This window comes from Diplotaxodon limnothrissa, linkage group LG5, assembly GCF_057381915.1.
Source record: "Diplotaxodon limnothrissa isolate DT_005_m linkage group LG5, D_limnothrissa_male_GT1.1, whole genome shotgun sequence".
Lineage (NCBI taxonomy): Eukaryota > Metazoa > Chordata > Actinopteri > Cichliformes > Cichlidae > Diplotaxodon > Diplotaxodon limnothrissa.
Genome location: NC_140600.1, coordinates 32875266 through 32891587, shown reverse-complemented (window position 1 = coordinate 32891587; position 16322 = coordinate 32875266). Strand labels below are relative to the sequence as shown.

General features: G+C 41.3%; 1 protein-coding gene across 1 annotated transcript in view; it reads left to right on the top strand.

The window, feature by feature from the left end:
- Positions 1 to 5921, top strand: part of magi3b (membrane associated guanylate kinase, WW and PDZ domain containing 3b) — a 122424-nt gene extending 116503 nt beyond the window's left edge. The window contains exons 16-21 of the mRNA XM_085353435.1: positions 389 to 574; positions 1012 to 1108; positions 1671 to 1776; positions 2055 to 2192; positions 3741 to 3879; positions 4822 to 5921. Of these exons, the coding sequence (XP_085209561.1) occupies positions 389 to 574; positions 1012 to 1108; positions 1671 to 1776; positions 2055 to 2192; positions 3741 to 3879; positions 4822 to 5921 (1766 nt within the window). The remainder of the gene's footprint in view (positions 1 to 388; positions 575 to 1011; positions 1109 to 1670; positions 1777 to 2054; positions 2193 to 3740; positions 3880 to 4821) is intronic.
- The last annotated feature ends 10401 nt before the right edge of the window (positions 5922 to 16322 follow it).

The following is a 16322-nucleotide window of genomic DNA, read 5'->3' as shown; positions in this document are numbered from 1 at the left end:
ATATTTCTGCATATGCCTTACTTAGGCTGAAGAAGTTGATAAGCATGTACATTTAACTAACCCATTCAACAGCCTCTTAATACACTTGTTGGTAACATATACAAAAAATGATAGGTCTGTAATTATTATTATTATTATTATTATTATTATTATTATTATTTTTATTACAAATATATCCAGAAAATGGCTAGCTTCTGGCCTCAAGAGTATTTTTTGGAAAATTGAAAGACTTTTTTGTAGATTGAATCAAACCCTGACAAAACTAAGTAATTGTGGGACCCTTCTTACTGCCATTGTGTTGAAAAAAGACAGTAAACAGACAGTAAAAGGCAGCTTCCTAACGGTCACTCTGACCGGGCCTCATATGTCTTTATTACTGCCATTTCAGTTATCCCACACAAAATTGGCCGTATCATTGGGGGCAGTCCCACTGACCGCTGTGGCCTGCTGCACGTCGGGGATCGTATCTCAGCAGTCAATGGACGCTCCATCATCGAGCTCTCTCATAATGACATCGTCCAGCTTATCAAGGAAGCCGGCAATGTCGTCACCCTTACTGTGGTTCCCGAGGATGGTGAATATTTCTGAGGATGGTGCATTTATTAGAGTAGTTAGTGGGTCTGTTCAGTTCAAAGTGGCCTTTTAGTGGGACATTAGTTTTGCAGCCAGGTAATCAATTAAATCGAGCCTTCATAAGATATAAATATTTTATTATCCATATTAAAAATTCAGTTTCAAACTGAGATAGTTAGAAACTGAAAAATTAGACCCCTTCTTCACCGAAATGATTGTATGAATAAAAATAAAGCAAAATACCTGAGAATCCCTTTACTAGGATATTTTAAGGCTTCATTGAGGGTTGTTAAAGGGAAATAAATGCAAAACCTTTAGCTTAAAATGAGCATTAATCATTTTAGAAGAATTCTGTATGTCTGCTTTTTTACCAGTGGGAGTTTTCATTATTAATATTATAATATACTGATTCTAATATGTTGTTAAAATGTATTTTAGAGTACAAGGGCCCTCCATCTGGAGCGAGTTCAGCAAAACAAAGTCCAGCTCTTCAGCACAGAGCCATGGGGCAAAGATCAGCACTACAGGATGAGCGGTAAGGATTTAATCCCACAAAAGAAAGCTGAGAAACTGCATAATTCTTCATGCATGTTTAGCGTTAGTAAGTTTTCTTGCAAGTGTTTGATTTTTTTTAAGTTATGCTAAACACTCAAAAGTATAAGAAAGTTGTATTATGTAATGCTGAGAAAGTGTAGACCGAGGAGGCAGCAAAAAGCTCTTAAATTGAAAATAAATTCAATTATGGTTATGGTGATGCTATTTTTTAATTACTAAAAACCTTAATGAATTCTTATAAACCTCCAGTAAAAGTCTCACCACAATAACTACTGAGCATGAAATAAATCGTGTACGTGGCAATGAGGTTGTCATACCCTCAGAGTAAAAAGCCAGAGAAACTATAAAGACACCGGTGTAATAAACATAAACGTGTGTAAGATGATAAGAGGTGTCGTGCGAGTACGCGCAGGCCTTTCCTATTTAACATTCAGCATTAAATTTCACTTTGTTTTTCATAAAAGCGTTTTCATTTGTTGGCCTGAGGCCTTCTGTTTACAAGTATCGCTGAAGGAATTAAGTGCATATGCTGTTTGTTCTAGTTATAACCTGGACATGGAGGAGAGAAAGGAAGGAGTCAACTGGTCTGACCACAAAACTCTTTCACTTGGTGAGACGGGGACGCTGTGTGTGACAGGGCCCAACCAGGTAAGAACCATCCCCTTTTTTTCTTCCTTTCTTGTCTTAGAAACTATCAGAAGAGGTTATTTTTTGTGCTTACACCATCTTTCACAGGTTTATAAAGTTCATGCACTTATAATACTGATTCTTTTACGTAATTTTCAAGTCATTATGGTCAAAGAATAAACTATAGCATCTCTAATATTCTCTGATTCTCCTAATGAGGTATCACTGATTTCACAGCAAAAGATGTATGTTAGTACACTTGTATATGTCTAAAAATGAGTGTTGTCTTCATGCTGCAGGGTTGTCTGACAGTGGAGTTAGAGAGAGGGCCCAGGGGCTTTGGTTTCAGTCTGCGAGGGGGCACAGAGTATAACATGGGCTTGTACATCTTGAGACTTGCAGAAGATGGGCCTGCTCAGCAAGACGGAAGAATCCATGTGAGTGCTCCTTTTATTGCAACGTTTAAATGGACACTTCTGAGAGGTTGATATCACTATCACACAGCTGACAAGAAATTACAAACAAAAACTAATGGGGGAAAAAAAAAATCATAAAACACGATGCAGTGCAATCAGTGTATTGTTTTGGAGCTCATGTTATTATCCTCACCATTGCTACATGCAGCATGACATGCTATTATAGAAAGCATTCCTTTGCAGAAATGTAGTGTTGCACATTTAGTTTGTGAAGGAGAGTCGTAAATCAAAATATAATTTGTGTCGCCTCGCGTTGACTGAGATTAAACTAATGAATTGTGTTTCAACAAGTGCCACTTGCAGTGTTGTAGGGCATGCAATGTTTTCTGCTGTGATCTGTGCAGCGTTTTGTTGCTTTCATTGTGAAATGGAATTCCACGCAGCAAACAGCGAAGCGATAAAGACGATTTTGGTTTAGTTCTTTGACGTTTTTTTTATTCGTGTTCATCATCATTTGTGTACTGTGTATGTCTCCACCAGTCTACCCATCCATCTCAGCAAGCATCCGTTTTTTAAGTTTGTGGCTGTTAACAGGAAGGTCACAAAGCAATTGACCCTGTATTTTCTCTTCATATGGTGGAGGTTCAGCAAAATTTGAATTTTCCCATGGGGATGATACTATCACATTATTATTACAGGAAGAGAATGGAGCAAAGTTCCCTAGTGGAAATCAATCCTAGGCCTGCCAGACTGTGATCTGTGGGCACGACTTTGCCTGTCTGAGGATGAAACCGAGTTCTTTGCACTGTGTAGCAACTACTGCATTTTTATTATTTAAAACAAGCTTCTTTTCTCATTCGGTGATCTCTGCTTCTCCGTGAAAGCAATGCACACATGTACCTTTGAAATAATGAAAAAGCTGATTTCCCATCGGTGGAAAGATCATTGAAAGGGTCATCTGAGAACATATTCTGATGAGAAACAATAGCTCTTTTCTTCTAGTGAGGGAGTCAGTGTGAGAGTTGGTCCAAGGTCCTTTGTAGAAAGAATGACTTTCTGATACAAAGGGATCACACAGTGGTTATTTTCTCATCACTTTGTTGCTATCATTTCTTCCCGACAAAGACAATGCTCCCACACTGTAAAAGTCAAAGGGTTGTGTTGAGGTTTCCTTGCAAATTTTTGTCTTTGAATCTAAATCCCGGCCTGCTGCACAAACAGGCTTGTTCACTCTATCTGATTAGAGTCTATCAAACTGACATGTTTACAAGCTTTATCCTGAGTTATTTTGTCATCTCCGATAATAGCAGGTACCTCCAGGGTATTACAAAACTCTGTGTGTGTGTGTGTGTGTGTGTGTGTGTGTGTGTGTGTGTGTGTGTGTGTGTGTGTGTGTGTGTGTGTAGGCAGATGTGTGTATGTGAGAAAGGGAGTGTATGCATGTGTGCATGGCATAAAACTTTAATTTTGTGTTTCAGCAAGTGTTTCAGTGAATTTGACTGGCAAAAGATGCAAAGTGTTCATAGGTATATTTTAGTATTACAATTGAATTTTCTGAATTACCGACAGGTTGGAGATGAGATAGTGGAGATTAACAGGGAGCCGGCTCGTGGCATTTCCCATACACGGGCTATTGATTTGATCCAGGCCGGAGGAAACAAAGTGGTACTGCTGCTGAGACCTGGGGCAGGTCTTGCTCAAGATGCGAGTGAGTACATCATTTGAAACTATTCAGTGCGTTGCGTTTGATATGGGCAAAGTTTGTGCTTGGAAATGTTGTATTATCACTCAGGTTAGAATTTTTGGGGGTGGATTTAACAATGCAGAATAACTGGAAACAAAAGCATGTGGTTGCCAGTGGCTCAATGACATTTACAAATAGACATAATTGTAGACGTACGTGTGTGTGTGCGTGTGTGTGTGTAAGGGTGTGGGTGTTATTTTGACCTTTTCCTTTGCAGTGCAAAGACAGCTCTTTCCCCATCATTCCAATTTTAATGCTTATCTAAACTTTCCGTCTGCTGGCTGTAGCTTGATACTGTATTTAGCTTTGTTATGAAACTGGTATGCCAAAGTCAGCCTGTTCCTTTAATATTTTTTTAATATTTACATGAAGTTTTAGATAGAAACTAAATTGTTTTATTTCCTAAAGAGTTTAGCTGCTATTTCCCATTTTACAAGGAAGGAACACTGCCAGTAGTTAAATACATGCACAAACAATAAATCCACCTAATGATAATTACTGCATCCATTTGTTAGTTGATGGAGCCTGTTTTGTAGTTAAGCCCTCATTGATTTCAATGTGCTTTCTTTGCTGTGTGTGTGTTTTTTTGTTTTGTTTTTATTTAGTCATTAACTCTTTAACTGTCTGCTTCCTTTGGCGTTTCTTCTCTTTCCCCTGATGCAGGTAATACAGCTTCCTCTACTGTGTGCTATTACACTGAGCACCAACACTAACACCTTCACTGCTTTTACTGGGCTCTTCTCTTTTACCTTGGTAATTTTTTTCCCACATGCTTTCCCACCTTTACCTCTATATAATATAATCTTATTTACTTTCCCTGTTATTCTGAATTTAAGTATTTTGTGTGCCATATTTATTATCCTTGCATACCTATGGTCTCATGTCAAATTTGTGCTGCTCTTGCAGGTCGACATGATCAAAAAGTCATTTCACCCACAAGCTATTTTGGAGAAGTTTTCTCTGACACATCACCCCTTTCCTCTCCATATCCCACCGGGGCTTCCACCTTTGTTTCCTCTCATTTCTCCAGCAAACTGACGCATTCTCGCAGCTGGAGCACACTTTCTCCACAAGGCCGCAAATCCCGCAGCAGCGGGGGTTTAAGCTCAGTGGAGGAAAGTGTTGAGTGGGCGGACACGGAGGGAGAAGGGCTCCTTCCCACCTCCAATGAGCATGTGAAGTTCTACAAGAGGACCAGGCCCACGAACGACTCCAGAGAGCTAAGCAGCCCAAAGAAAACAGAGGAATCTTTTCCTAAAGCCAAAGAGCAACTACACAGTCCCAAAAAGACTGAGAGTCAGGCACAGGAAGCAACAATGAACAGAAAAAGGGTGCCTATCACACAGACAAAAACGCAATCTGCCAGTCCTGGGAAGTCCGCTCACGTTGGACAGCAAGGGATATCAGCCCTGCAACGCACCGAGAATCAACAAGGCCTTCAGCAGAGATTAAAGGGTTCATCCAGTAGAGAAAGCTTAAGTCATGAAAAGAAAAATGGAAAAGGGGGGAATTTTGAGATTGGAAAATACCCTCAAGGATGGGAGATGGAAGGGAGAAGAGAAAGGACCAAGTCTCTGCATGAGAAAGAAAGTTATAAAAGAAGGTCGATTGGGGAATCTCACCGCCACAGGACATTTTCTAGTACACTAAGAGAGAGCGAGAAAGGTACAGGTAAAGACTCAGGGCAAAGAGACGTTGATGCCAAGGGTAAACTTACAGAAAACAGGACTACGAGTAAAGAGACTATTAGCAAAAGAGAATCACCGCTGTCTTTTAAAAATGTATGGCGTAGGAAAGGTTCTGTGAATTCACCAAGAGATATAAAAGGAAGAGAAGACACATTTTCTAAATCCAAAGACAGCTTAAAGGACAACTTTGTGGCCTCTGTAAACAGCATTCCAGGAGCCCTACAAACCCTGAAGGGACCTATTAGCCCTGGCCCTTGGAAAACGCCCAGCTCAGCCAAAATCCTCTCTGAGGCAGAAGTCCTCCGTGACCCTTTGTGATGGAATATTGAATCACAAGGACGTGAGCTGTGCCATGGAATATTTTACAGTATCCTCAGTGGATTATTTTTCTGAGTTCTTCCATAAAACAGAGAAGTGCAACATGGTGCCACATTTATCCATTTTAGACTGTGGCCAGATTTGTATTGTGGGAGCCCTGTGACATCACATGTGGCATGTAGCAGCTCCCCTCCGCCTTGTCTGCTGCTTTAGCATCTTGCTCGGGGCCTTGTCAGACCAGACATTCAGAAATGTGAATATGTGCCAATCCCGCGAGCCTCCTGTGGAACGACGACTACAAACAGCGCTTCACCCATTACAATGCAATGACCCATATGCAAAGAAAAGAGAAAGGCCCTCGCCTCTCGTCTGTAGAATATACAGTGTGACTCATCTAGGGTTTAATTTTGCTCTCAGTGTCATTGTTGAGTATTTCAACTGTATTCTTCTTATCAGTTTGCTCAACTGCATGCAGTCGGTCCTTCTGTTTGTTTTACTGCACGCGTTCTGTACATCGCTGAGGATGAACCCATTTCGTATTTATAATTTTCATTCTGATCACCAGGCAAATACAGCAAGTGTTACTGGGTAATCTAGATTGTTCTATGGCTATAGTCATGACACACCTTCATACAGACAGTATCATTTAAAAGACCAGAAACTTGTGGTTTGAGATCTTGTTTACCATGTGTATGATAACTAACCAGTGTGTAATTTATTGAGGTAATAGATGAATATATGTATATGTAGCTGTACCAAGCCATTCCGCATTTTGATAAAGACTTTCAGAAATTTGTCCCATGTTATTTGAGCTTTCACCTTATTTCCAATGTACTTCAGTGGTAGGAATTACCAATGAAATTTGTAGTTCATGAAATGTATAGATGTAACGTGCAAACTGCTGTACCAAATGTTTAAAATTGCTCAAAATGTGTCTCATTGTGAAATATAATATATATGTATATATATATATATATATTTGAATGTGTGTTTTGGAAATTCTATCTATTAATTCCATTGCACCGCATCTGCCCTTGTAGCAAAACAGATTGACCATGAGTTGTATTTAATTTGTGATGTATACTTGCTACCAAAACATTGCATTTATTATTGTTTTTTTTTTTTTTTATTTAATGGGTTTTTTTTTTTTTGGTTTTTTGAAATGATCACTGTTAAAGGGGGAAATGGCAATTTATGTAATGCTGTGCAAGTTCTGAATCATGTCTCTGGTTGTTTTACATGTGCTTGTTGATGAAAAGATAAATGAGGGTTTATATTGTAGGTACTGCTGTGTGATTATGTGCCAGGGTAGCTTGAAGGATGAAAGAGGCCAGAGAATGATGTGGTTTACTAAGATACCGAACAAGCTGCTGAAATAAGGCATGTATACAGAAAACTCTCCACCTTACATATTAAAGGGAGCCAATAGCACAGAGAAGACCAGTGTAGTTTTATAATGTGCAGTCTATAAAAATAGTCAGATTTCACTGTTACTTTAAAGAGGACATATTATGCTGATTTATAGCTCCATACTTTTATACTTGGACACCATAAGAGTCGCTTTGCCTATTTGCCTAATAATAATACTCGTTTAAGTTATATTGGGCCGCTGTGTAGCATTCAGGTCATTCTCTGTCTGGAAAAATGTGTTTTAGTTCCTTGGCCCTTACCTTTATGCCAATTTTTTTTCTTATTGGCAAACAGAAACAGCAGGTGGGAGGGGCTGCTGTGTGTCTTTAGCATTCTTTCAAATAAAAAACTGTCTAAAAATAACAAACCATTTAGAGCAGTCTGAGCTTTTGGCTCACTTGGATTGCTTGTGTGTACAATGACCTCATTATTTGAGGTTTGTGCCAGACAGAAAATGAAGAAAAGCATAATAGGTCCGCTTTAAAGGATTTTTGAAGTGATACGCAAATATACTCAACATACTTGCAAATACAACTTTGAAATAAACACATTCAGATGAGCTCAGGGAAAACTGAATTGTAGCAAATGTGTGATAAAGTCGTTATCAATGAGAGCTGAATGGTGGTTGAAGTCTGTGATTGTATAAAGGAGTTTTCAGGTTACAAATCCCTAGAGGATGTACTTTGAGCCAATCAGTGGTAGGCTTTTGTGCAATAGTTTGGTTGGTTGAATGAGTAAATCCAACCCCGAGTGCTGAAAAAAAGTTCACTCTGGTTCAGAATCAGATAATATCCTCTTTTATTGTATGTCCCCTGCACTGTAGTACAGCTTTATGCTTTCATTTGAACAATTTTGTTTGACATCTCTGCATCATACTGTGGCCTTGCATTGCTTCATTAGAAAAAAAAAGAAAAAAGAAAAACACAATCCTTGTGGTATCTTCTACATTCTGTAGGAACAGTAGATGTAAATGTTTGTACATTGTACAGCACCTTTATAAATACTTGCCGAGTGCTCTTTTGGGGAGAAAAAAATAGAGGTATATTAAATCGCTCCATTATTTTTTTATGTAAAAAAAGAGAAAAATATTTAAAAATGGATTGAAAAGGATAGGCAATGACCTTGATATGGTATTCTGTTCATGCACTGAAAAATAAAGTTTTGCTGAAAACATGTTTCTGGATTTGTTGTATTGAAACTGAGATGCACATAAAATGATCGTCATCATCTTATCTGTATAAATGTAAAGCAAATAACAATTCAAGTGTCACACTTTTGACATCTAAGTAATTTGTTGCATATATGATGCAGAAGAATATGCTACTGTTACTATGGCAGATTTCCAGTTGTTATGGTAACTGACTGAGCTATAGTTTTTCAATTACAAGAGAAGCTGTATATATTTCCAAAGCCATCGTGTCTCATGTGAACATATTTAGAATGAGAATGCGAATCTGCTCAGAGCCCCAGTGAAACCCTAAGAGCGGTTTTGAATCCTCTATAAATTTTAGGCACCATGAAAGGAATAAATGATAAGATCTAAATGTGGTTAGGTGTCCTACCATGCATTTTACACAAAGCTGAAACACTTCAGTAGAAGGCTCATAATGTATTACAAGTGCTTCGAAAAGATTTAACTGCAAATTCAAAGTTGTAAAAGAAGTACATGCTTGGCCTAAGAAGTTACTTGTACTAGATTCTTCAAGCAGTAATTTAAAGTTGGGCTAATTCCAAAGAATCACAGATCAAATATCTATTTCAAAAAAAAATCTAAGCAAGGCTTAACAGTGCCTTTTTTCTGAGTATTTTGTGTCAAATTCATTCAGTTAGAGAGTAATGCCTAAGGTTTTCACTACATGCATTTACAGTTGTTCATATACAAGCTTCAGCTGAGCTCTTAAGGGTGTTTTAACTGTTAAAACTGTGTGTAAAGTACTGAACCTCTGCATCTCAATCATGCTAAGTGTGCCGTTACGGTTGCATGTCTGATGCAAGGGCGTGAACACCTTTCTCATATCACCACTCTGAAGACCGATGGGCGTTGTCAACAGGTTTACTGACATTCAAAAGGGTAAAACTAGAAACAAGACAAAAAATACAGTCAAGACATACATAAGCGTAGCATAACATACATTTATACACCGCAATACTAATACACAGCATACGTCTAATTATATAAACTTTTAAACAACTACTGAGGCTATCTCAGACGACCTCCGACATCGCGGATAGCTAGCTTAGCACCGAGATTAGCTTTACGGTCAAATACTGCGCTAGCGGCAACATAATGTACAAAAACAAGTTGTAATTTAACTTTAAGTACATACCGGCGATACAACCGTAAACCAAAGATGTAGACAGTAAATTTTCCGACAGGACACCATAAGCCGTGTGCCGATATGTCTCTCTTTCTTTCGCTCGCTTGCTTTCCTTGAGCTGACTTCCTGTTCAATAAAGTTGTTTCAAAACAAACCATTTCTACGGTGCATTACTTGAAACGACCACAGAGGGCGCTAAAACACATAATAACTAACAACGTACTGGGAATAATATTTTAGTGATACAGAACACTCCCCGCCTGGCGTGAATAACGCCACGATTAAACGTTGAAGAAAACAACACGTTAAGAAGGCACCAAGGGTACGATCTCTGAGATAGGTCTGGTCAACACCTTTGTACCATCTGATTTAACTACCTTAATTTCCACGGTACGTATTTTACCATCTTTACTTGGGAACACCTTAGTTATGAGACCAAGAGGCCACTCATTTCTTGGCACTCGACTGTCTTTGAGTACCACAACACTTCCTAAGCTCACGTTAGGCTGGCTAGACTGCCATTTGCGGCGTGGCTGTAGGGTAGGGAGAAACTCTTTCCTCCATTTGTCCCAGAAGATGTTCGACAGGTGCTGAACCTGGCGCCACTGATGTTTGTAGAGGTCTGATGCTGTGAATTTTTCAGCTGGAGCCTGAAGGGGTGCTACCTTTTGAGTCAGGAGAACAGCTGGAGTCAAGATAAAGGGGTCACTTGGGTCTGATGAAACCGGGACGAGGGGTCTACAGTTTATGATAGCAGCCACCTCTGCCATGAAGGTGACGAGAACCTCATGAGTGAGTTTAGTGGTCTTAAGCTGAAAAAACATAGAGTCCAATATTCTCCGTGCTAAACCTATCATTCTCTCCCATGCTCCGCTGAAATGGGAGGCATGAGGTGGGTTAAAAGTCCATTTACATCCATGTTCTTTTAAGAAGGTGTGCACAGCTGTTGTCCAAGTTTGAAGGGATTTTCAGTTCTTTACATGCACTTACAAAATTGGTGCCTCGATCAGAGCGAACAGTTTTCACTGGTCCCCTCACGGCCAGAAATCGTCGGAATGCATTAATGAAGCTAGATGTATCAAGTGACTCTACCACTTCAATGTGAACTGCTCTAATACTCAAACAAGTGAATATGACAGCCCACCTTTTATTCTGGTTGACGCTTCCTCTTGTACGTCGTGAAGACACAAACCACGGACCAAACACATCTAAGCCCACATTCGTGAACGGGGGATCCGTTGTGAGACGGTCTGGAGGGAGGTTTGACATTTTCTGTGTGCTCAAAGGGGCACGAAGTCTTTTGCAGGTAACACAATGATAGATGATTGTGCTCACTTTTCTTTTACCGCCCACTATCCACCATCCTGCGGAGCGAACGGCTCCTTCTGTGAAAAGGCGACCTTGATGCTGGGTCTGCTCGTGGTAGTGCTTTATGAGAAGCGCTGCAACGTGGTGGTGGCCAGGAACTATGAGAGGGTTTTTCTCACCTTGGCTAATGTTTGAGTCTCTGATGCGACCACCTACTCTAAGGAGTCCTTCTTTGTCCAGATAGGGGTCTAAGGTTTTGAGATGACTGGTTTTGGGTAGTTTTCCATGTTTTTGCACACACTTGATTTCTTCAGCATACACGTCCTGCTGTACTGCTCGAATGACAAGGTTCTGAGCTTGCTTTAACTCATCCACAGTAAGTCCCGTTTCACAGTAATGCCAGCCATTACAGTGATTGGCTTTGCCTGGTGGTGATTTGAAGTTGTGGATGACATGTATTAGTCTAGAAAGAGCACGTGTGAGGGATTTCCAGGTAGAAAACTTGGTGAATCTGTCTGAGCCCAGTTCTTTAGTTGAGGCTGTTGTTTTGAGTGCGGTTACCTGAGGTCTTACATCTGCGTCCATGTTGGGTTCTACAAGGTCATAGGAGTCATTCGGAGAATTCTGAATCTGATGTAAAAGGTCAGGGCCGGTGAGCCAGTTACTAAGCGGCAGCTGGAATGCAGGAACAGAACGAGTGGCGTGATCTGCAGGGTTCTGACTGCTAGCTACATAGTGCCACTGGCATGGCTGAGAAGATCTGCGGATTCTAGTCACACGATTACTGACATAGACATAAAATCTTCTAGACTCGTTGTAGATGTAACCTAGGACTACTTTACTGTCTGTGTAGAAAGTAGTGTGATCTAGTTTACAGTCAAGTTCATCTGAGATAAGATCTGCGAGCTCAACCGCTAAAACGGCAGCACTAAGCTCTACTCTTGGAATAGTCTGATCTGGGCGTGGTGCTAGCTTAGCCTTACCCATTACAAAGCCTACTTGACTGTGTCCTTCTGCATCTGTCACTTTTAAATAGGCCACTGCAGCTATGGCTTTGGTAGATGCGTCTGAAAAAACACACAACTCTTTTTTCACGGCTGTTGAAGGGGAAATGTCTGTGTATGCTCTGGGAATGGTCATGTTAGGCAAGTCTTTGAGTGAGTCTTTCCACTGTGTCCAAGACTCTTCCATTTCGGGAGGGAGTGGAGCATCCCAGTCCCCATTTTCAGCTGTAAGTTCGCGTAGAATCGACTTCCCCTGTATGGTGACTGGTGCTACAAAACCCAGCGGATCATAGAGACTGTTTATTGTTGATAGAACACCTCGTCTGGTAAAGGGTTTTGACTCATCAGATACTTCAAAGGTGAAGCGGTCTTTACTTAGGTCCCAGAGGAGACCTAGGCTACGCTGCATGGGCACCGAATCACTTTCGAAGTCCAGGTTTTTTAGATTTTTGGCATGATCTTGAGTCGGGAATGCCTCTAGTACTTCCTTCCTGTTTGCTGCTATTTTATGCAGTCTTAAGTTTGAGTTTGCAAGTGCGTCTCGGGTTCTTTGGAGTAGAGATATGGCTTTTTCAACAGTAGGTAGAGATTTGAGTCCGTCATCAACGTAGAAGTCACGCATGACAAACTGCTTCACATCTGCATCGCAGTCCGGTTCGACGCGTTGGACAGACTGGTGCAGGCCATATATGGCTACTGCTGGCGATGGGCTGTTCCCAAAGACGTGGACCGTCATTCTGTACTCCACAACTTCTTTGGAAATGTCGTTGTCACGGAACCACAAGAAGCGTAAGTAGTTCCTGTCTTGCTCTCGCACGTTGAAACAGTAAAACATCTGTTCGATGTCTGCTGTGAAGGCAACGGCTTCTTTTCTGAAGCGTATTAGGACCCCAAGCAATGAGTTATTAAAATCTGGTCCTGTTAACAGAACGTCATTCAGGGATACGCCTTCATACTTGGCGCTGCTGTCGAAGACGACCCTGATCTGCGTGGGTTTACAGGGATGGTAGACACCGAATAATGGCAGATACCAACATTCCTCATCCTCTTTTAGTGTAGGGGCGATCTCTGCATGTTTGTTTTGGAATATTTTGTCCATGAAGGTGATGAAATGTTCCTTCATCTCTTTCTTCTTTTCAAAGGTGCGAAGAAGAGACATTAGGCGATTCAGGGCCTGTGGTCTGTTGTTAGGGAGCTTTCGGCGTGGATTTTTAAATGGTAAAGGAGCTGTCCAACTGTTATCTGTGTCTTTTGTTAGTCCTTCCTCCATTATTTTTAAGAAGGCATTGTCCTGGATGGAAGGTGAGATGTAGTTGTCATTTCTGGTTTGTTTGAACACATTACATCCTAAATGATCAGGTTCACAAGCACTGTCTGCCAGCTGGGAGCTGAAGTTGAGTGGAACTTGTATCCCACAATGTTTCTCTTTTATGTTGAAAACATTAGGACATGGCTCGAATGCTGTGGGACGTCCCCTTTCAGTTGCATTTGTGAACAGAGTCCTTACTGCAGGAGTTCTGTGGACGTCACCTAAACACACGTTTCCTACTATGACCCATCCTAGGTCCAATTTTTGAGCATAGGGTACGTTGTTAGGGCCACTTATCTGTTTGCGGACTTTGTGAGCTCTAATGACATCCCGTCCAAGAAGCATTAGTATGGGGGCGTTAGAGTCCAAGGCAGGAATGAGGTGAGCCACTGACTTTAGATGGCTGTGGTGTCTAGCTGCACTGGGTGTGGGGATCTCGTCTCTGTCATTTGGGATATTTTTGCACTCAATTAGGCTAGGCAGTGAGATGTGGACTGAACCATCTAAAGCTGCCACTACATAACCTGTAGCTCTTCTACCCATTGTCTCTTTGGTACCTGCACATGTCTTAAGCGAGTAAGGGGAACTAGGGCCGCAGTCATTAAACAACTCGAAGAACTCCGGACGTACTAGTGATCTGTTACTTTGTTCATCATGGATGGCATAAAGCCTTACTGCTTGATGTGGGTGGCCTGCTGGGTAGACATTCACGAGACAGATTTTAGAACATGAAGTGCCTGCTTCATTCACACCACAAACCTGAGTGCATTTAGAAGTGATCTCCTCTGATTCAGTGGTGTCAGGCTCCCCGCCATGCTCTGCTGCTGGTTCGGTTTCTTTTAGCCAGGGAGCTGGTCCTGGGTGGAGAGCCGTGCAGTGCTTCTCATCGTTGCACTCGGAACACTGTACCTTGGCTTTACAGTTCTTTGCTATGTGTGAAGATGAAGCACAGCACCTGAAGCAAAAGTCATTTTCTTTTAAGAACATTTTCCTATCTAACAGTGTTTTCATGCGAAATGCTCTGCACACTGCGAGAGGATGGGCTTTCTTGTGAATTGGACAAATCTTTTCACCATGTACAGTTTTGTTTGGGAACCTCTGTGTGTCTGAACTAGTGCGAGAGATGACATCAGTTTTGTGCACAGAAATCTCTTTTTGTCTGTTTGCCCTCCAAGATAGTTTGTCTGGTCTGGGTGCATCAGGTGATGGTGTGAGGTTAAAGCTGGGGTCGTTTCTAGCATCAGCTTCTTGTGCAACAAAGTCTACTAGAACACTAAATGGTGGGAAGGAGACACATTTTGTGCGTTTGTAGTTGGCTCCTACCATAATCCACCTTTCTTGCAGTTAGAAGGGAAGTTTTTGGATGATTGGATTTACTCCTCTTGCTGTATCTAGGAACGCGAGACCAGGGAGGTCTCCTTCAGCTTTAGCGCACTGCACTTCCATGAGCAGGTCACTAAATTTTCTCAGTTTTGCAAAGTCTTTGGATGAGATTTTTGGGAATGCATCAATTCTTTTAAACAGTGCATCCTCGATCACTTCAGCTGAGCCATAACATTGTTCAAGTCTGTCCCATATCATGTTGAGGCCATTGACTGGGTTGTTGATGTGTATGGCTCTGAGTTGTTCTGCATGTTCAGCCGATTCCTTGCCAAGCCATTTTAACATCAAGTCCATTTCTTCACTTGCCGTTAGATCTAACCCGCTTATAGCATTTTCAAATGAGCGTTTCCAAGCTCTGAAGTTTTGGGGCTTGTCATTAAACTGGAGCAGCCCTGTTGCCACTATTTCACGACGAGCAAAGTATCTGATGAAGTCACTCACATTTGATTCTCTAGGCTCTTTGTATAAAGGCCTAGCATTATGGAAGCTAGATGCTGACACCTGATTTGACCAATTGGTACTGTAATTTTTATTAGCATGGGGAGAAGGGGAAATGACTGGAGTTTTTTGGCAACAGTCAGGATCATCTGTTAGACCAATTGGAATTTTTTGTGGGTCATTTTCCTTTTTAGGGCTTGGTGGCTGATCACAGGTGAGCTCTGATTTACTTTGTGTTACATTTTCATTTTGTGATTGTTGAAGAGCAGCATCATTTTCTTTTCTCACAAATGTAGATTGGCCAATGACATACTGTTTAGTTCGTTCTGCTGTTACTGAGGGACAGATGTTGCTGCGCGTTTCTGTCTGTGTGGCAGCAGCTGCTTCTAATGACTCTGCTTCAGCAATGGCTGAAGCTACATCTTTTTCATGCTGTAAATATTCGATGGATGCCTCGACTTTAGCTTTTGCTACTTCTATTTGTGCTTTTTCTACCTTCAAATCCATTTCTTTAGCTGCGAAGCTGAGCCGTGCCTTGGCTGCCTCAGCTTTTGCTCTGGCTTTGGCTGCTGCAGAACCTGTAGAGGAGGCACACGAAGCTTCGGACCGGGTCTTGAGGGATGACGCCTTGCTGGACATGTTGGAGTTGATTAGACGACTGCTGGCTCACTGCTGTATGCCGTGTTGCTCCCAGGCGCAGTAGTGGTCAGCTTCACTCTAGTGTGCGATGACTGCGTTATCTTTGTTCGTGCGGATGTCGCCGTTTTACTGTGCCGTTACGGGTGCATGTCTGATGCAAGGGCGTGAACACCTTTCTCATATCACCACTCTGAAGACCGATGGGCGTTGTCAACAGGTTTACTGACATTCAAAAGGGTAAAACTAGAAACAAGACAAAAAATACAGTCAAGACATACATAAGCGTAGCATAACATACATTTATACACCGCAATACTAATACACAGCATACGTCTAATTATATAAACTTTTAAACAACTACTGAGGCTATCTCAGACGACCTCCGACATCGCGGATAGCTAGCTTAGCACCGAGATTAGCTTTACGGTCAAATACTGCGCTAGCGGCAACATAATGTACAAAAACAAGTTGTAATTTAACTTTAAGTACATACCGGCGATACAACCGTAAACCAAAGATGTAGACAGTAAATTTTCCGACAGGACACCATAAGCCGTGTGCCGATATGTCTCTCTTTCTTTCGCTCGCTTGC